Source organism: Marmota monax, unplaced genomic scaffold (genome assembly GCF_021218885.2).
Source record: "Marmota monax isolate L192 unplaced genomic scaffold, Marmota_monax_Labrador192_F-V1.1 WCK01_AAM20220418_F8-fsc00041, whole genome shotgun sequence".
In the NCBI taxonomy this organism is placed as follows: Eukaryota; Metazoa; Chordata; class Mammalia; order Rodentia; family Sciuridae; genus Marmota; species Marmota monax.
The window spans coordinates 17,309,888-17,326,233 of NW_026695238.1; the positions used below are offsets into that span (position 1 = coordinate 17,309,888).

At 53.5% G+C, this 16,346-nt stretch overlaps 1 protein-coding gene across 13 annotated transcripts in view; it reads left to right on the plus strand.

The window, feature by feature from the left end:
* Agap1 (ArfGAP with GTPase domain, ankyrin repeat and PH domain 1) overlaps positions 1-16,346 on the plus strand; it is a 488,301-nt gene that overhangs the window by 363,603 nt on the left and 108,352 nt on the right. For 9 of the 13 annotated variants that reach the window (XM_058577558.1, XM_058577559.1, XM_046439533.2 and 6 more), the window contains one exon: positions 5,460-5,621. The exons of the other annotated variants lie outside the window; for them this stretch is intronic. In XM_058577558.1, coding sequence (XP_058433541.1) covers positions 5,460-5,621 — 162 coding nt within the window. The remainder of the gene's footprint in view (positions 1-5,459; positions 5,622-16,346) is intronic. 13 annotated transcript variants of the gene reach the window in all.

The window sequence follows — 16,346 nt, forward strand, 5'->3', positions numbered from 1 at the left end:
GGAGCTGTGTTTTCCACTACCTGACAGCCTGATGACACCGGGGCACAGGCTTCCACCTCTCCTCCGGTGGTCAGGAGCAGCTGGGGCTCTGCTCGCCTGTCCCCAGGTTGCTCCTGGACATCTTCTACCCCATCACACCTCTGTTCCCAGGTGCTCTTATTCCCTGGGCCCTGCATGCTCCTGGGACCCTGGCAGCCCCAGAGGCCTTCTCCTTGTCTGTGAGTGAGTAGAGGGTCCTCACCTTGCTTCTCCCTCCTCTGTACATCCCTGCAAGGGGCATGTTTGCCTTAGATGGGCCCTTGCTGTACCCTCCCCCGACCCAAGATAGACCTTTATCGAAGGCATCAAGAAGGAAATTAGATAGGCCTTCTTTACAGACAAGGATTTTGCCTGGCCGCCGCTCACAGAGCATGCTCAGTGAGTGAGGGCTGAGCATAAGGGAGATGCTTTCTCACAGTCTCTGTTCCTGTCCTTCCTTTCCAAACGATTGGAAACTCACAGGACAGCAGTCTGACACTAAAGCATGCTTGTAGTTAGTTTTGAAACAAAGTTGAAGGCTGGGGTTGTGGCTCAGTGGTAGAGCACTTGCAGGAGCAAGTAGATTAAATAATAAAGATCCATTGACAACTAAAAAAATATTAAAAAAAAAAAAAAACAGTTGAAATGCTTCTCTGTTACACACCAAAAGCAGTTTCTCGCCTGCGTGGCCTCCCGCAAAGAGGCCAGCTCTACAAACAGCTTAGCAAGTACCCCTCCCGTCATCCATGCAGAGTGTGCCCCCTTCCCACCCAGGTAGAAGGGATACACAAGGCCCTGCATCCATGGGGTGGAGAGCAGTGTCCAGTCAACAGGGAAATAGATGCACAGGTGTTATGTTGTCACCTTGTGGATAGAGCCACCAAGCCAGGGAGACAGGCTGGGCAGGCAGCGGCCGAGGCTAGGTGGAGAGAAGGCTCCCCTGGGCTTCCAGGGCTCAGAACCTCGTGGCTCCTTCCCAGCTGCCTGGCCTGGAGCCTCACCGTGTGGTTCCCTGGGCTGGGAGGGAAGGAGGGCTGTGCCGGCGGAGTGGAGACGTGGTGCTGCCCATCAGGGATTGTCTACCAGCCAGCAAGGGCGGGGCACTGGTGGCCTCGGCAAGGACCTGCCAGTGGCTGGAGCAAGGACAGCTGTGGGCAGCAGTGAGGAGGCAAAGGCCTTGGGACTTCACTCTAAAGGGAGCAGAATCTAAGAGAAGTGGGTGGGCCCTGGGGTGGAGGGAGGGAGACAGTCCAGCCACCTGGTGCCCTGCGTGGGGACAAATGCCGGAGCCGAGGCCCTGCGTCAGCAAGCAGGCGGGTGCAGCTCGCAGGCCTAGGAGGTCCAGAATGGGGGACTGGGGCTGGCATGGCAGGGCGCTTGCTTCTGGTTGATGCTTTTCTTTTGTCTTCGTAGTGAAAAGTGAGGCTGGGGGCAGCTGTGGAGGAGGGTGTGTGAGGAGCGAGGACGTGGCCACGGGAAGGCAGGGGAGGGATTTCCTGCAGAGGTGTGGTGAGACTGGTGGACAGCCAGGGCCCCAGAGTGGAGGCGGGTCAGCATGCTCCCCTGGCCCTGGCCCAGTTGCAGGTACAGATTCTGAGGGCTAAGGAAAGTCAGGTGACCTGGTCTGGAAAGATGGAGGGAGAAGGAATCTGAGCTGAGTTTGAAGGGCAGGTTTCAAGTCGTGTGTGGCTCTGGCCCCTCTGGGTGTGGGAAGATGGGGTGTCAGGCTGTGAAGACCCCAGGGGTCCTTAGATGAGCCTGGGTGCTAGTGTGGTGGGTGTCCTGCTGTGGGCAGCCCTGGGGGATGACCACAAGTGACGGCAGCTGAGGTCTGGGGAGAAGAGAGCTTGACTAAGGAGGACAGAGGCCACCTAGGAGGACAGAGCTGTTGTCACAGGTGAGGACAGGGTAAGCTGCTGCAGTGGTCCAAGACATGACCTGGGCTCTGTGGGAACAGAGCAGGCTGAGGGGCAGACGCTCATGAGGGACCCGGGGTTGAGGGGAAGGAGGATGCTCGCTTTTTGGTACGTGGGTGGGATTCACAGTGCCATCACCTGGGAGGCGCGTCCCCTCGAGAGCCAGGCTTTTAGTTGGCACAAGGTGGAGCGGGCCTTCCAAAAAGAGACCACCAATGGGTGGTGGTTTGCACTGACCGAATATAAGCCCAAGGACAGAGTGTGAGAGGGTGGAGACTGGAAGATGAGTCACCGTCCCCGGGGATTCTCATTACTGACATTGGACAGGGTGGTTCTTTGTAGGTGGCCGTCCCTCCTGCCCATAGGGCATTTTCCTCATCTCAGGGATCAGCCCTTGGCACCTGTAGCACCTCCACTCTGCTCAGTTTGATAACCCAGAATATCTTCAGCTGCCAGGTGCAGTGATACAGTCACCCTGGCTACGATGAAGGCTGAGGCAGGAGAATGGCAAGTTTGAGGCCACCCCAGCCACTTAGCAAAACCTGGTCTGAAAAAATTTTTTTAAGGTTTGGGGGTACAGCTCAGAGGTAGAGCACTCCTGGGTTCAATCCTAGTACTGCAGAAAGAGGGAGGGACAGAGTGTTTTCATTCATTGCCAACTGAGAGGGCATTCCTAGCCGAGCACCAGTGGTTTGGGAGCATTCAGAGCCACTGGGGACAGATCTCAGCTATCAAAGGTCCACCGGAAAAACAGGGAGACAAAGGAAGTGCTGATGGGGCTGGCCCTGGTGGCCTCCTGGTGAGAGGGTGGCATCATCTCCATACAGTCTCTCTCCCGGAAGCCACTTGCTGCCGCCCTCCTGGTGTGCCAGAGTCCCTTCCTGAACTGAGTATTCCAAGACCCCAAGAAGACGGAAGACGAGATGGCCAGGTTCTTGTCGGTTGCCTTGGAAAAGGCTTTCTGCAGCCCGAGGGTACTGCCTGGAAGACACGTTCATCTTGATTCCCAGCCAGGCGAACTCTAAGCATGACGTGCTAGTGACTTTAAGGTCCCCGCAGAGCATCCTGAAAGAAGCACTTTGCATGCATATAGAGAAGGAAACAGTGACTGCCCTGAACAGGGACAGTTCCTCAAAGAGGAGAAATACCTAATGGATGCCCCTTTATTGTTTTTAAATTGTCAAAAATACATGAATAGGGTACCCCTCTGCCCTTCAGCAAAGGGTTTGTCAAGATTGTCCCTTGGTTTCTTTGTGGACAAATTCAAAGGCATCTGAGCTGGACACAGAGTCAGTGTGCATTACCTGGCTCAGCAATGATTCTGAGAAGCTTCCACGTACTGATTGGTGCATCTGAAGGAGTCAGGCTGACTCTCCACCCCACCCTTTCTGTTGTTTTCATCAGCTTGGATGGATGTGGAGGTGAATGCTCAGAACGGCCGAGAACAGTAAGACAGTTGTGAAGAATAACCAGGTGTAGGCTTGGAAGGCAGCAGCTCTGAAGACCAGGTGCTCACGTAGAACACAGCTAGTGAGGAGTTGCAGAGTAGAACAGTGAGTCAAGGAATGACACTCCACACGCGGGTGGAGATCTGTCATGTGGACCCTCCAGTTACTGTGCACATTCTAGTGTCTTAGAAAGGATATTGATACGCTCTAACAAAGACAGGACCCTCCAGACAGTGGAAGGAGGGCCTGTCCTGATGCTCTTCACCACCCTGCAGGGAAGGCCAGCCCCCGATGTGGCCTGGGGAACAGGTCATGTGGCAGCCAAGTGCAGATAGTCCCAAATGTGGGCTCTACATACAGTTCAGAAAGGAGACATGGTGATTTGGGAGGGAGCCAATATTCAGTGGCAGAAGAACAGCAGGAAGGTATCAGGAGCACACTCAGCCTGGTGAATGGAGGGCACCTGCGGACAGGGTGGACTAATGAAATCGGCACCCACAGCCGCCAGGGAGGACCTGGTACTGCTCCTCCGCATCCATGACCAGCATGAGAGCAGAAGAGATTTAAAATGTGCAGTACGACTCAGCCAGGCTTGAGCACCAAGTAACACGTAGGGCTGCCTCAGGACGAAGTGAGGTCTGAGCCTCCGTACCCCAGGGCCACCGTGGCTTCAGAACACTGGAAACGGGCACAGAAATGACACGATCCAGCTCTTTCTTCCCCCTGGAGTGTCTACACTTTCACCTGACACTCAGTGGAATCAAGTATTTAAATACTTAGGCGAGAGCCACCACGTTGGAAAGCCTGGCCAGCTTTAAGCTAGAATGCAGGAAGGAGGCCCCTGGGGGTGGCCTCGAGCCCAAGGATCAGACAGCAGGTGGCTCACACGGAGAGGCCATGCACAGAGAGGGGTGACTTTGGAAAAGACTGAGCCAGGGTCTGGGCCTCCTTGAGGCAGGGGCCGAACCATGTCTGATATCAAGCTGCACGCTTCCCCCACACCTGGCCATCATAGTCCAACAGCAAGCCAGAGGGGACGTGATGCCCGCTGTCCCCTGGGTGCAGTCCCCCAGAGAGAGGCCAGGTGTCGGGCGGAGTGGAGGGTGTCAGCCTTGGGGCAGGGAGTACTGGGGGATGCTGGGTGCCCAGCTACTGTGCCAGGACCTCCAGGCAGGGATCCTGATATGGTGTCCTCAGGGATGGGTCCCATGCATCTAGAAAGTGGCTGGCCAGCAGCTGGTGCTCGGAGTCGAGACTGAGAGTACTTGAAGTAGGGCAGAGCCTTCTGTCCCTGAGGTTGTTAACCTGCTGAATCATGAATGGAGAAGGTGTCCTATCACCTCCTCCAACTTCTGTACAATTCTATGCTCTTTCCTGGTCACTTAGCATCACTTTTGACCTTCTCTTTGGTAAAGATAAAGATAGGTAATAAATTAAGAGTTTTGCTGGCAGTGAGTGATCATATGTGCACACTGGCTTTCAAACCTTTAAAAGTTGCTCCAGTGCATTAAAAACAGATGGGTCTACCTAATGGGCTTTCAAGTGCCATCGCAGGACACTGGTGGGAGAAAGGGCACACCGATTTTCACCAGTTGCAATTGGAGCTACCTTCATATGTAGTGTTGAGGAGAAGAAGGAATCAGGTCCCTCATCCTGCATGCACACAGTCAGTCCCTTAAAGGTGCACTCTCGTGCTTTCCTGGCTGTCTTCATTTCTTTCTGGCGTGTCAAGGTAATTATGGGAAAAGAGAATCAACTGAAAACCACAAGCTCACTGCTTCCCTTTGGCAGAGATCATATATTCTGCAAATGAGTTTTCAAGACTCCCATCACGCAAAGTAGAAAATTTTAAATTCTCCCAGCATGAAGGTGATGCAGAAATCGGTGCCTGCAGGTGGCCAGGGGACCATGATCTTCTCCTGCGGAGGCTCTGGGCCTCTGATCTGCAACCTCATGACTGGGCACCATGTGCAGGCCCCTGTGTGGTGCTGGAGGAGCATTGCTTGAGTGTTTTCCCCAAGTCTCCTTTCTCTGTGCTTACCTTTGCATTTTTTTGCCTTTTCCGGTCCGGTGGCAGACACAGGACTGGGTGACTCCGTGTGCTCCAGCCCCAGTATCTCCAGCTCCACCAGCCCCAAGCTCGACCCGCCCCCCTCCCCCCACGCCAACAGAAAGAAGCACCGAAGGAAGAAAAGTACCAGCAACTTCAAAGCCGATGGGCTCTCTGGCACTGCTGAAGGTAAGGTGGTCCGGGACCCCCAGAGTGACTGTCTGCATTTCTGAAAATTCACTTGTGGTTTTCCAGGTTGTGAAATGAGATCCCCTTAGAACACCAGTGCCCGGTCACGCAGGCTCCTGTGTGTGCTTTCTGTTTTCAAGGTGGCACGACAGGGCCTGGCACCTTCTCACTGTCTGATTGTCTGGCTCAACCCTGGGGCCTTCCTGCAGTTGCCGGTAGACGGCAGCACTGTCTCCATCACAGGCCTGGTCGAGTTCTGTACCCTGTCCCCACCTGGGCAACTCGGGCACAACAGCCACTCCAGGTGGGTGGGTCTCACCACCTCAGTCAGGCGTCACCTCTGATCCTGGCTGGTCTCGGTTGTCCTAGATGGCGGCTCACCTGGTGCTCAGCGGCCTGTCCTACAGCCCCCTCTTCCTCTTCTGTCAGGCACACTGACTCCTCTGCTTTGCGGGTTCCCTTAGTGGTCCAGGTGCTGTGGTTTGCCTTGATTCTCCTTTGACTTGCTGAGTCCCCCGTCCTCTCCGTGATGGCAGGGGTGATCTTTCTGATGTGGCTCCTTCCAATAAGTTTACGTTTTTTTATTCCACAGACACAAGTGGTCTCCACTGGTCTGTGTCCAGAACCACAGGTCAATAGATGCTGGCCCTGCTAGAGAAGACCGCCTGTCCCTCCTGTGCCTGTGGATTAGCGTGAGCCCACAGCACCTAGTAGCAGGGACGAGCAGGTGTTCTGGTGGCCATGCATAGCGCCCCCTTCAGTTGTGAGTGGACAGATGATTGAGAGCCAGAGAGCTCAGGGCTGCTCACAAGGTCCGACAGCCCTTCCCCACCACACTTCTTCCTGGTTCGCCTCCCATAAGCATTCTGCTAATAAGGGTAGACAATAAAACCCAGTTTTCTCATGTTGCGATAAACAAGGGTGATTCTGTCAAAATAGCAATGCTGAAAATAATAATGGATCAAAGCACCCACCTAGTGCTGCTGCCTGCCCACTGGAAAGAATCTGGTACAAATGCCTGAGGTTGGTGAGTCTCCTTCACACTCCCAAGTCTCCTTCCAGCAACCGGTCAGCCAAAAGCCATGGCCACAGCCCACCCTGATGCAGCCTTGGGACAGTAGCTGTGCCCCCACCTCCAGGCTCCCCGTGAGGGGACATGAGTCAGGGGAGAGGAGCCCCGACCCTCTCCACAGATAAGTGTGTGATGGGACATGTGGTATTTCCAGCTGGCCTGTGGTTTGTTGACAGAGCACAACCTGGTAGAAACGGATTACCAGGTCAGCCTGTAACTACTCGGGTGGTACATTTTAATTGTCCCAAGGATGTGGCGGCTGCTGTGAGGTAGGGCCTGGCAGCAGTTGGGAAGGTGCGTTTGGCCAGCGGTAAGTTTGAAGGAAGGCTGATAAGTGACCTGAGCTTGTTGGGCCCCTGGTGCATTCCAAGTCCACCTGCTGAGTCCCCAGGGTTTTTGGTATGCACCAAGCCACAGTATTTCTCCAGGCGGGGACAGAGAGGACCTGTCCTGGCCAGCTGCAGGCCGCTGTCTTTGAAGGTCTTGTTGCAGAGGGGGTGGTGGAAACAGAAAGACAGCTGCCACGGAAAGACCCACCCTGGAAATCTTAGCAGGGCTCCTGCAGGGGCCAGTGAATGGGTGGCACGCATGCAGAAGCACAGGGCCCAGGGGAACTGCACCTCACTTTCTAGTGACATCTTTCCAATAGAAAATAAGCAGTAAGTTGTTTGTAAAAAGAGTAAGTATCCTTTTCCCTGGGAAAAGTCAGTCTGTGAGACTGAGTTGCTTTTGTGATCCAGTTTGAATTCTGTTATTTCGTTTTTGGGGAAGCAGGTGGTACTGGGGATTGAACTTAGGGATACTCAACCACTGAGCCACACCCCCAGCCCAATTTTGTATTTTATGTAAAGACAGGGTCTCACGAGTTGCTTAGGGCCTCGCTTTTTCTGAGACTGGCTTTGAACTCACTATCCTCCTGCCTCAGCCTCCTGAGCTACTGAGATTATTCTCTTATTTCTAAGGCACAATTTCTCTCCATATTTTAGCATTTATGAGTCAGATTGTGTCCTGCCATTGAAGTCATTTTAGATTCAGTGATGTACACTGTTTCTATTTATTTGTTTATTTTGTGTTAGTGCGGGTGCTGGGGCTCAAAGTTGGGGCCTTGAGCATGCGAGGCAAGCTTCTTAGCATGAGCCACATCCCCAGCCCCTTTTAATGGTCTTCATAACTAGTAATTCCTTAAGCACATTGTGTGAACCATCCAAATGAAGCATTGTGTTCTCGAAATTAAAGCCAGCTGTGCATATTCTACCAGAGCTGTAAGAATACTTGTTGGTGGCTCCCGCAGAACGCAGGTCAGTTACCACCGCTGCACAGGCCCGGCCTGGGGCTGGAGCACCATGATTGGAGAGCCAGGCAGCCCTACGAAGGTGCCTGGGAAGCCATTGAGTTTATGGTTCTGACCCACCTGCTGGGACAGATGACGACATTCAGATCCCCTGAGAGTGTCAAAAACGAAACCTCATAGACAGCCGAGTCAGTCAGGATCCTGGGGGCAGATACAAGGCCCCCCGCTGGTCACTGCGGAGTTACCCTGGGAGCTGTCTGCAGAGGTGTGGGGGAGCTGGGCAAGGAGGGACACGGTCCTGCAGGTGAACAGGGCAGCACCCTAGCTCCTCCTGTCCTCTGTCTACTCGGCCCCTCCTCACCAAATCCAACCAGAAGCCAAGCCATGAGAGCCACAGATGCTGGCCACGTGGGTCTACCCCGGGAGGCCTTTTGCACATCCCTGAGGAAATCAGGCCAGTGACTGCTGCTCAGCTTTCACAAGCACCAGAGACTGGAGGACTCTCAAGGGAAGGGGTGCTTCCGATTCAGTGATGTACACCATTTCTATTTATTTTGTGTTTGTGGGGGTGCTGGGGCTCAAAGTTGGGGCCTTGAGCATGCGAGGCAAGCGCTCTACCATGGAGCCACATCCCCAGCCCCTTTTAGTGTCTCCAGAGAAGGTCTGGAAGTCTGCCCAGGGAAGGGGTGTGCTGTCCACTGGGGCTCCTGGTGCCATTGTGGCTTCCCACGTGGACCTCAGTGCCGTCCCCAACTACACGAGGTAAGGAGCCTCTGCACAGGCATCCTGGCTCCTGGAGGAGGTACAGCCAGCTGTCTCTTACCTTCTATGTGCCCACTCAGAAAGCGAAGGCTGAGCATCGTCCCCCCTTGTGCCGCGTCCACCCCAGAGATCCCGTCCACCAGGGCTGCGCATGGCAGGTGGGAACTGGGGTTCCTTCCAGCGAGGGGCTCATGGCACTGGCTCTCACGTAGTCCCCTAGTGTGGCTCATCTCTACTGAAGGCTAGGAATTGAATTCCGCACCACGTGGCCCCAGAGGCCTACTGTGCTCCACGTAAACAGCCGTTTCTTCTGTCTACAATGTTAAGGGAATTGGGTGAGTCTAGAAAACTCCGCGAGCAGAGGCAATGGCTGAAGGACTCCTCATCTTTGTAAGGAGTCCTTACAAAGGACCTGACCAATTCACAGCTGACCATGAGCAGAGGGTGCGTGGATGAGCCCCCCTTCCCTGGGCTCCTGGGTAACCACGATGGTGTAAGGAGTCCTATGGTGTAGAGGTGACCTGGCCTGCGGGGAAGGCTCTGGGGGTGAGGACAAAGCTACTTCCTGACTGGGACACCCTGTGCCCTTTACTACCACAGGCCTCAGAACTGTGGGGGCATGCTCAGTGCCCCCCACCCAAGTCCTGAGGCTGCTGGCCTGGGCGGTAAGGGGTGCAGGCACATAGGGACCACTGTACAGTTCTCCATGAGGCACGCGCCCCCCCGCCCACCTGCCAGGAGCCTCCCCAAGTTCGGATCTGTTCTTCCGTTCTCCGTAAGCCTATGAGAGTTTCACAGACACTTTGCTCTATCATAATGTCGGGCAATTCTGTGCTGTTTTTATTCAGGAAAACTCGACCAGAGGTTAACGTCCTGTCAGTAGTTCGGCTGCCAAAATCTGAGCAAGACAGAGGGTTTGGTGGTCTCACTTTCAATTAATTTTTCAGTGTTTTCCTTTTCAAACGTGGAGAATTTTAAAGTTGTGTTTATTGAGAGCATCGGGGACAGGGCCCTTTCCCACTGATGGCAAAGTGGGGCAGCCCTTTTGGAAGCAGCGTCCGTAGCCTCACCACAAAACCCTGAGGGGAAGAGTGATGTCCCCACACAGCTTCTGCTTGTGCCCATCTCGAAGACCACCGAGAACACCGGCATGAATGCCAGGCAGATCCTCGACTTTGAGTTGGATCAGAGGTGGTGGGGATTATTGAGTACAGTAAAGAAAATGTGGGTCATTCAGATCCAGTGATCGTGGGCCAGAGAAGGTGGGTTCAGATGATCCTGGGGAGGGCAGCGATGGGGACCGGGGCTGGTCCCGAGAGACCCTGAGTGGGAGAAGAGAGCAACGGGGGACTAAGGGCATGGGGCCTGCCAAGTGTGCAGAAGACAGAAGTCCCACCAAGCGTGTGAGGTCCGGCCTTGGCTTGTCCTGGGTGGCCCAGCTGGCTTCAGTGGGACCCATGGGCAGAAGCTTCATGGAGATGGATTTGCTTTCCATAATAAAAGAAAACTAAGAGCCCAGCTGTGCTGAGACCCCGGCCCTGCAGCAGACGCAGCACTGTCTGCCCGCCCTGCAGGAACGGGTGACACAGGGTGCTTGTGCCGTGGTTCTGGGCCCTGGCTGGCACTGGGCTGAAGTGTGGGTGCTGGGGAAGGCCCTTGGGTGTGGGGATTTTCCAGGTCTTTAGGGGCTTGTTGTCACCAGACACTGCACTTCCTGGGCGTCTTCTTATCCAGGGTCCGGGGTGAGCCTGTCATTGCTGAGATGAAGCCACGGTCTCTGCCGTCGCCTTCCGTGGCCCCAGATCTCGTGGTTCTGTTAGTTTGGTAACATTCATGCAAGTTTGCATCAAGTGCTAATTTCCCTGTTTCCCCAGTGAAAAGGCTGAAGTAGCGAGAGGTTAAGTGGCTTTCTTGTCCAGGGTCAGGTTGCTGGTAGGTGACAGAACTGTCTCTTGATTCTCTGCCTCAAACTCTTTCTGCCAGGCAAAAAGCAAGTCTTTGAGGTGTGTGGAGCGGCTTTTGAATCTAGGAGTGGAGCAGACTGAATAGTTTCCTTGATATTTCTCCGATTCCATGTAAAGACACTGGCTTTTATATGGATCCTAACATCTAGAAGTTGTATAGCAGAAAAATCTTTCTTTTTAAATGCAGGGCCCATCTGATTTACCCAATCTTACAGACAAGAGGGTTATGCAGAAATCCTGTTCCCCCACGCTTGGGGTCACCCGGTGCCTTGTGCTAAAGGTCTCAGAAGGGAATTTATTTCATCCTTCTCATCCCGTTCCTTTGGTCGTCCGCTCTGGTCTTTGCTGAACCATTCAGTGGTTGATCCCGGACGGATAGTGAAAGATCATCCTGGTCAGGGTAAGCCACAAGCAGGCTCCCTGCATGGTCGGAAGTAAATTCCTCACTGCAGCTGAATTCCTGAACAGTCGAGGGGTGCCCCGAGAAATTGACAAATTGCATCAACTTGGACTTAGTTTCGTTTCATTTTTAAACAGGAGACCCTGAAATCACGGGTCATTTTGTTCTTTCATCAAATATTAAGCAATCACCACAGGGAAACCATCACACCTAAGGCTCCGTGGGAGACACTGAGAAATAAACCTCAGTTCCTCTCTCCCCAGGGAACACAGAGCCACCATGTGGAGGTACAGCAGAACACTGGGGAAACTGCCCCCAGGAGGCCGGGCAGAACACTGGGGAAGGGTGGGGTATTCAGAAGGACAAGAGTTAGGGACGGCTCACCCATCGCAGAATCAACTCCTTATTCTGTGGGTTTGGTGCGTGTCGGGTCTCTGATCTGATGAACTCCGCAGGGGCATCACCTCTTCACTGAGTGCCGATACCTGTGAGCTGGACACCAGCGGTGGTGGCCTGGGATCAGTCAGGGGATGGAGTGATATTTTTACTCAGATCCTAATTAATAGGTGTTGCTCTTCTTGGTCACTTACCTTTTACCTTAGGGAATTTTTAAATTAACCTGTCAGTGTTTTGAAAGGCACTTCGGAGGAAAGCATAGAACTCAGCATGTGCCGTGTGGGGTTGTGGGTGTTTCCCTGCACACTCACCTCCAGCCCACGGGGCTTGGCCCTCCCCGAACCACTGAGCCATGTCACCTGCTGTGTGCTTGAAGCCATCGTTGGATGATTTGGGGATTTTGCATATCATGACAGGGAAGGGCATTTTCTTATTATTTAGAATGTAACAAGCTCCTACCATGATGTTCTCTTCCTCGCTTTTGGGATACGGTCACCATGCCTGTGACGCTGTACACATGATTAGCAGGTCCTAGTCAACATGCTGTTGGTGGGTTTCCCCCCGTGTACATGGGCTTTCTCATTTAATTCTGTGTTATTTAGAAGTGGCTAGAAGGATGGGGGGATTTATAGGAGCTGGCTGCACGGGTCTTATTGCCATTTGTCACTCTTGAATTTCTTCTTCTCATCCAGCACTGCATGTCTATTCCTGGTTTTAATTTGGGCAGCTACCTGGAAAGGAAGAGGAATGAGAAGTCTCTGTATCAACTTCTTAAAAACTCCATGATCTGCCGTGATTTTTCACATTATGAGGTCTTCCTATTGAAACTCCCCTATTATTGAACAGTTGTTAGTGCATCTGAATAGTTGGGTTGAGCAGTTAATTCTGGTGCATGTGAAAAGCCCAGAATCAGAGACGCTCCCCAAAGACAGGCTGAAGAGCATAGGAGGCCGGCCGGCCTCGCTGCCCTGGTGCCGTGGGTTATGGAGGACAGGTGTGTGCTGATGGCCTTGCCCTCTCCCCGCAAACCAGGTCAGTTTCCCAAAGAGACTTCTCAGGTTGAAACTCGAGCTGCCCAGAGAGTGGACTTGCTGAAACCGAGTGGACCTGGGTTTACTCTAGACGTTGACATTGTGGATTGGGCACAGTTGACTCAAAAGCCGTCCTGCAGGGTACAGTCTGGCTGCCACAAACACACACAAGCCATAGCGCTCTCAGATGCTTTGTGGAAGTCCGCGGGTCGGAAATAAACAAAGATGAGTCGGTCACAGCGGGGGGGAGCCAGAACAGAGGATCCCCATCACGATGAGCTAACAGACAAGAGGAGTTTGGGTACTTTTTTTTTTTTAAGTCCGCACAAACTAAACAGGTTAGCTTCAGGGCCGTGAAAGCACATTGAGCACCTACTGCATGCCAGTGTGCCTGACTTGGCATGTGAAGTGGCTGAGATGTCCCTGCCCTTGGCAGTCACATGGCAGTGGGCAGAGCAGACCTGCAGCAGGCTGGGGTGGGGGGCGCTGCACCCAAGCATCTGTGTTGCCTGGGAGATCCTCAGGAAGACTCACAGAGGGCCAGGATATTTGCATCCCATTCTGTAGAGAGTGAAATCTCTGCTTTCCCAAGGGTGGCAATCTGAAAAGTGAATATGAGATCAATCTTAGGATCCCCAGTGGTGTCCCAGAGTCCTCCAGTGCCACAGGACCAGTGTTCAAGCCCCGTCCCCTGCTCTACAGGACATATACTCACTCTTGCCACGTGCAGGTGGCTGGCAAGGCCCTTCTCTCACATGCAGGATGGGATGTGTTTCACCTAGACTCAGAGAGGCCCTTTCCGCCTCTGGGCTCGACCAGCTCCGGTGTCTTCCCACAGAGCTCGTGACAGCACAGTTTCTCCCAGCGCCCAGAAGTGGGAACTCGGCACAGCTCAGCAGTCCCTGGGTAGACTGGCTGCTGGGAGAGTCAGGTTCCACCTTGAAGTCCTTCTCTTTATGCTCTCAGAATGTTCCCACTTCCTGGGTCGTAACTCAGCCACTTAACTCAGCAACGAAGCTGCGACCCCTGGACCAAGTCCTGGGGCAGAAGAGGCAGAGCCGGTTCTGGCTGCAGCACACTCCCCTCAGATCTTCCATGCCATCAGACCCCTTCTCTGCTCTCCACACTTGACCTGCCCTGGGTGTCTTATCACCGAGGCGCAGGGTTCAGGCTGAAGCACAGAGTTCAGAACGTAGGTGGCAAGGCTGGTCTGGATCTGGGAGGGGGTTCATCTCAGCCTCACCCAGCTGTGCCAGGCTCTGTGCTAGACCCGTGCGGCCAGGCCCCTGGAAGTCATTCTCAGCTGTTCTAGTGGGATGAGCTCTCTTTCCTCCAGCCTTGGCAATGATGAAACTCGACGGTGCTCCACCTCACACACAGCAGAGGCTGCCTCCCTCTTCTAGAGATGGAGAACAGAAGGAGATGTTGACCTCGTCAGTGTAAGAGCAGCTTGGCAGATGGGAGGGACTGAGTAAAAATGCGGCACCTTTTGTCTTGGCACAGATGCCACATCGAAACAGCAGGGTGGCTTAGGCAGCGGGCTCGTTCCTCTCACTTGTGGCCTCTGCCCAACTTCCTGGCCTGCAGACAGCCACCTCCTCCGTGTGTCCTCACGTGGCCTTCCATGGAATGTGCACATTGTGGGAGGGGGGCAGGCTCTGCCTTTTTGCATACGGCCACCAGTTCCCTAGTGGGGACCCCATCTAATCAGCCGACATCACCTCCCACAGACCCAGTCTCCAGTCACCATCTGGTTGAGGTTGGAGCTTTGACACAGGGATTTTGGGAGAGAGAGTCAATGAAACCAGGCAGCTCCCTGTTCCTGCATGGGGGAGTTGGCATTCCTGTGCCCACCTTGCCGTTAAGGGGGCTGCCTGGTGGACTCAGTCTCTTGGGTTGGAACCTGCCACAGTTCACGACTGCCCCAAACCCTCTCCTCCTTCCAGGTCTGGGACCTGTTAGGATAGGCCATCAAGTACAAAATGACTGAGCCACGCCTGCCCTTGAATATGCGTGGTCTCACTGCACAGCTCAGACACCCCTATAGTGTGGGGGGGTCTCTTCACAAATGAGGGAAAGGTTGAATGAAGGTGAAGGTGAGCCCAAGACCAGCAGGTGAGAGGTGGGTACCAGGCCTCCCTCGGGCCTCGGGACTCGTAGCTGAACGTTCTGTACACACCTGCACCTTCCTCCTGAGTGCGTGAGGAGCCTGTGTAGGCCTGTGGCTCTCGGTCCTACAGCCCCGAAGCTGTCCCCTCTCTGAGACCTGCGGTTCTCCGGTGGCTCACACGCCCGCCCTCTGCCCCCCACCCTGGCCCTTGAGAGCTAAGCAGTTCCCCCTCTGCTGGATCTGATCTTGCCGGGCCTCTTCCCCGGGACTCCTGGTGTGGTGTTGGGCTATCGCTTCTTTGCAAACAGCTTTCTTTTTCTCCCATGTGCATGCGCTCTCAGGTACATTCAAACAGAAGACGAGGCCACGGCTTCTGACACTCAGGATAGGATGATGGACTTCGTGACAGGGCACATGCCTCTTGAAGCTTTAACTTGGATGCATGATCCAGTTTCTGTGTTCCTGCCGAGGAGATGCGCCTGTCCTTTTCTCTTTTTTGGATGAGGAGAGTGGGCGTTTTCAGGGCAGTCTGAGTTGGAGGGAGGAGAGTGATGGGCTACGCCCCCCATGGTGCGCTCAAGGACTCACTGCAGAACGCCTGCCGCCCCTGGCTCCAGGTCCCTTCCTGGTTGCTGCTGCCTCTGGTCTTAACTGAGATGTGTTGTGAATGCTGGGGAGAAGGTGCGGCTTGAGGCCAGCTTGTTTATTTACGGATCTTTTCTGATGCCCTCCCAGCTTCAAGCTCCACCCCTTTTCCATCAGATGAAGAAGTGGCACCAGGTACCAAGGCCTGGGTGCATCACCAATGAAAGAAGTGGGCTTGGCGGAAACTTGACCAGGCATTGCCACGTACACACACAACTTCACTAGGGTTTCTTCTGTATGCGGGACATGGAGAAAATTGGCCATTTGTCTGTGGGGTAATGGGCTTTGCTGCGATATGAAAATCTATCAAACGGTTGGATTCAATGACATTCTATCAGAGTTCATGAAAAGCGCCTACTGCACACAGTTTAATTCTATTTAATTTTTTTAAGGGGGAAAAACTGCAAACGAAAAATGTTTTAGTTTCTCTTAAGCTGATTTCTCTCTGCTTTTTCTTAAAAGTGCCTTTCTAGTTGCCACACAGTGATGTGATCATTATCTGCCACCTCGTCGCCCTGCTGCCTCTGCATGCAGTAAAATACAAAAAAAAAAGAGAGAGAGAGAGAAACCAGGGGAGCTTGTGAAGTATGACTCCCCATCCCAAGACTCATTGCCTGCGATTCGTACCGCTTGACAGTAATGATCTTATTACAGTACTGTGGACCTTGAAGAGATTCCGTGAGGAGAGGGAAAGGACGAACCTCCGTGTAATCAAGTGGTGCTGAATATTCCACGCGTTTTTGATCACACACTGATTGGGCACAGTTTTGGCCCATCTTCTAGTCAATTATGCATGGCCCCTGTGCTCCTCGGATAGTCAGAGCATTGACGGCTGTTGTCTGGGCTTTGGCAGGCAGCCAGGGGTTTGAAGTGGCTTGCACACCGTCACTGGGGTAAGTGCTTTTTAGTTGGGATTGATTACCTTTCTTTGGGTTTTGCTTAATAGCAAAACTGCATTTGGAGAGGGCTTCAGGTGAGAAATGGACGTATTAGGATTTAGAGCATCCGGACTCCTAGTCGATTTTTAGGCTTCCCTTGTTTCCATCTAATTTCT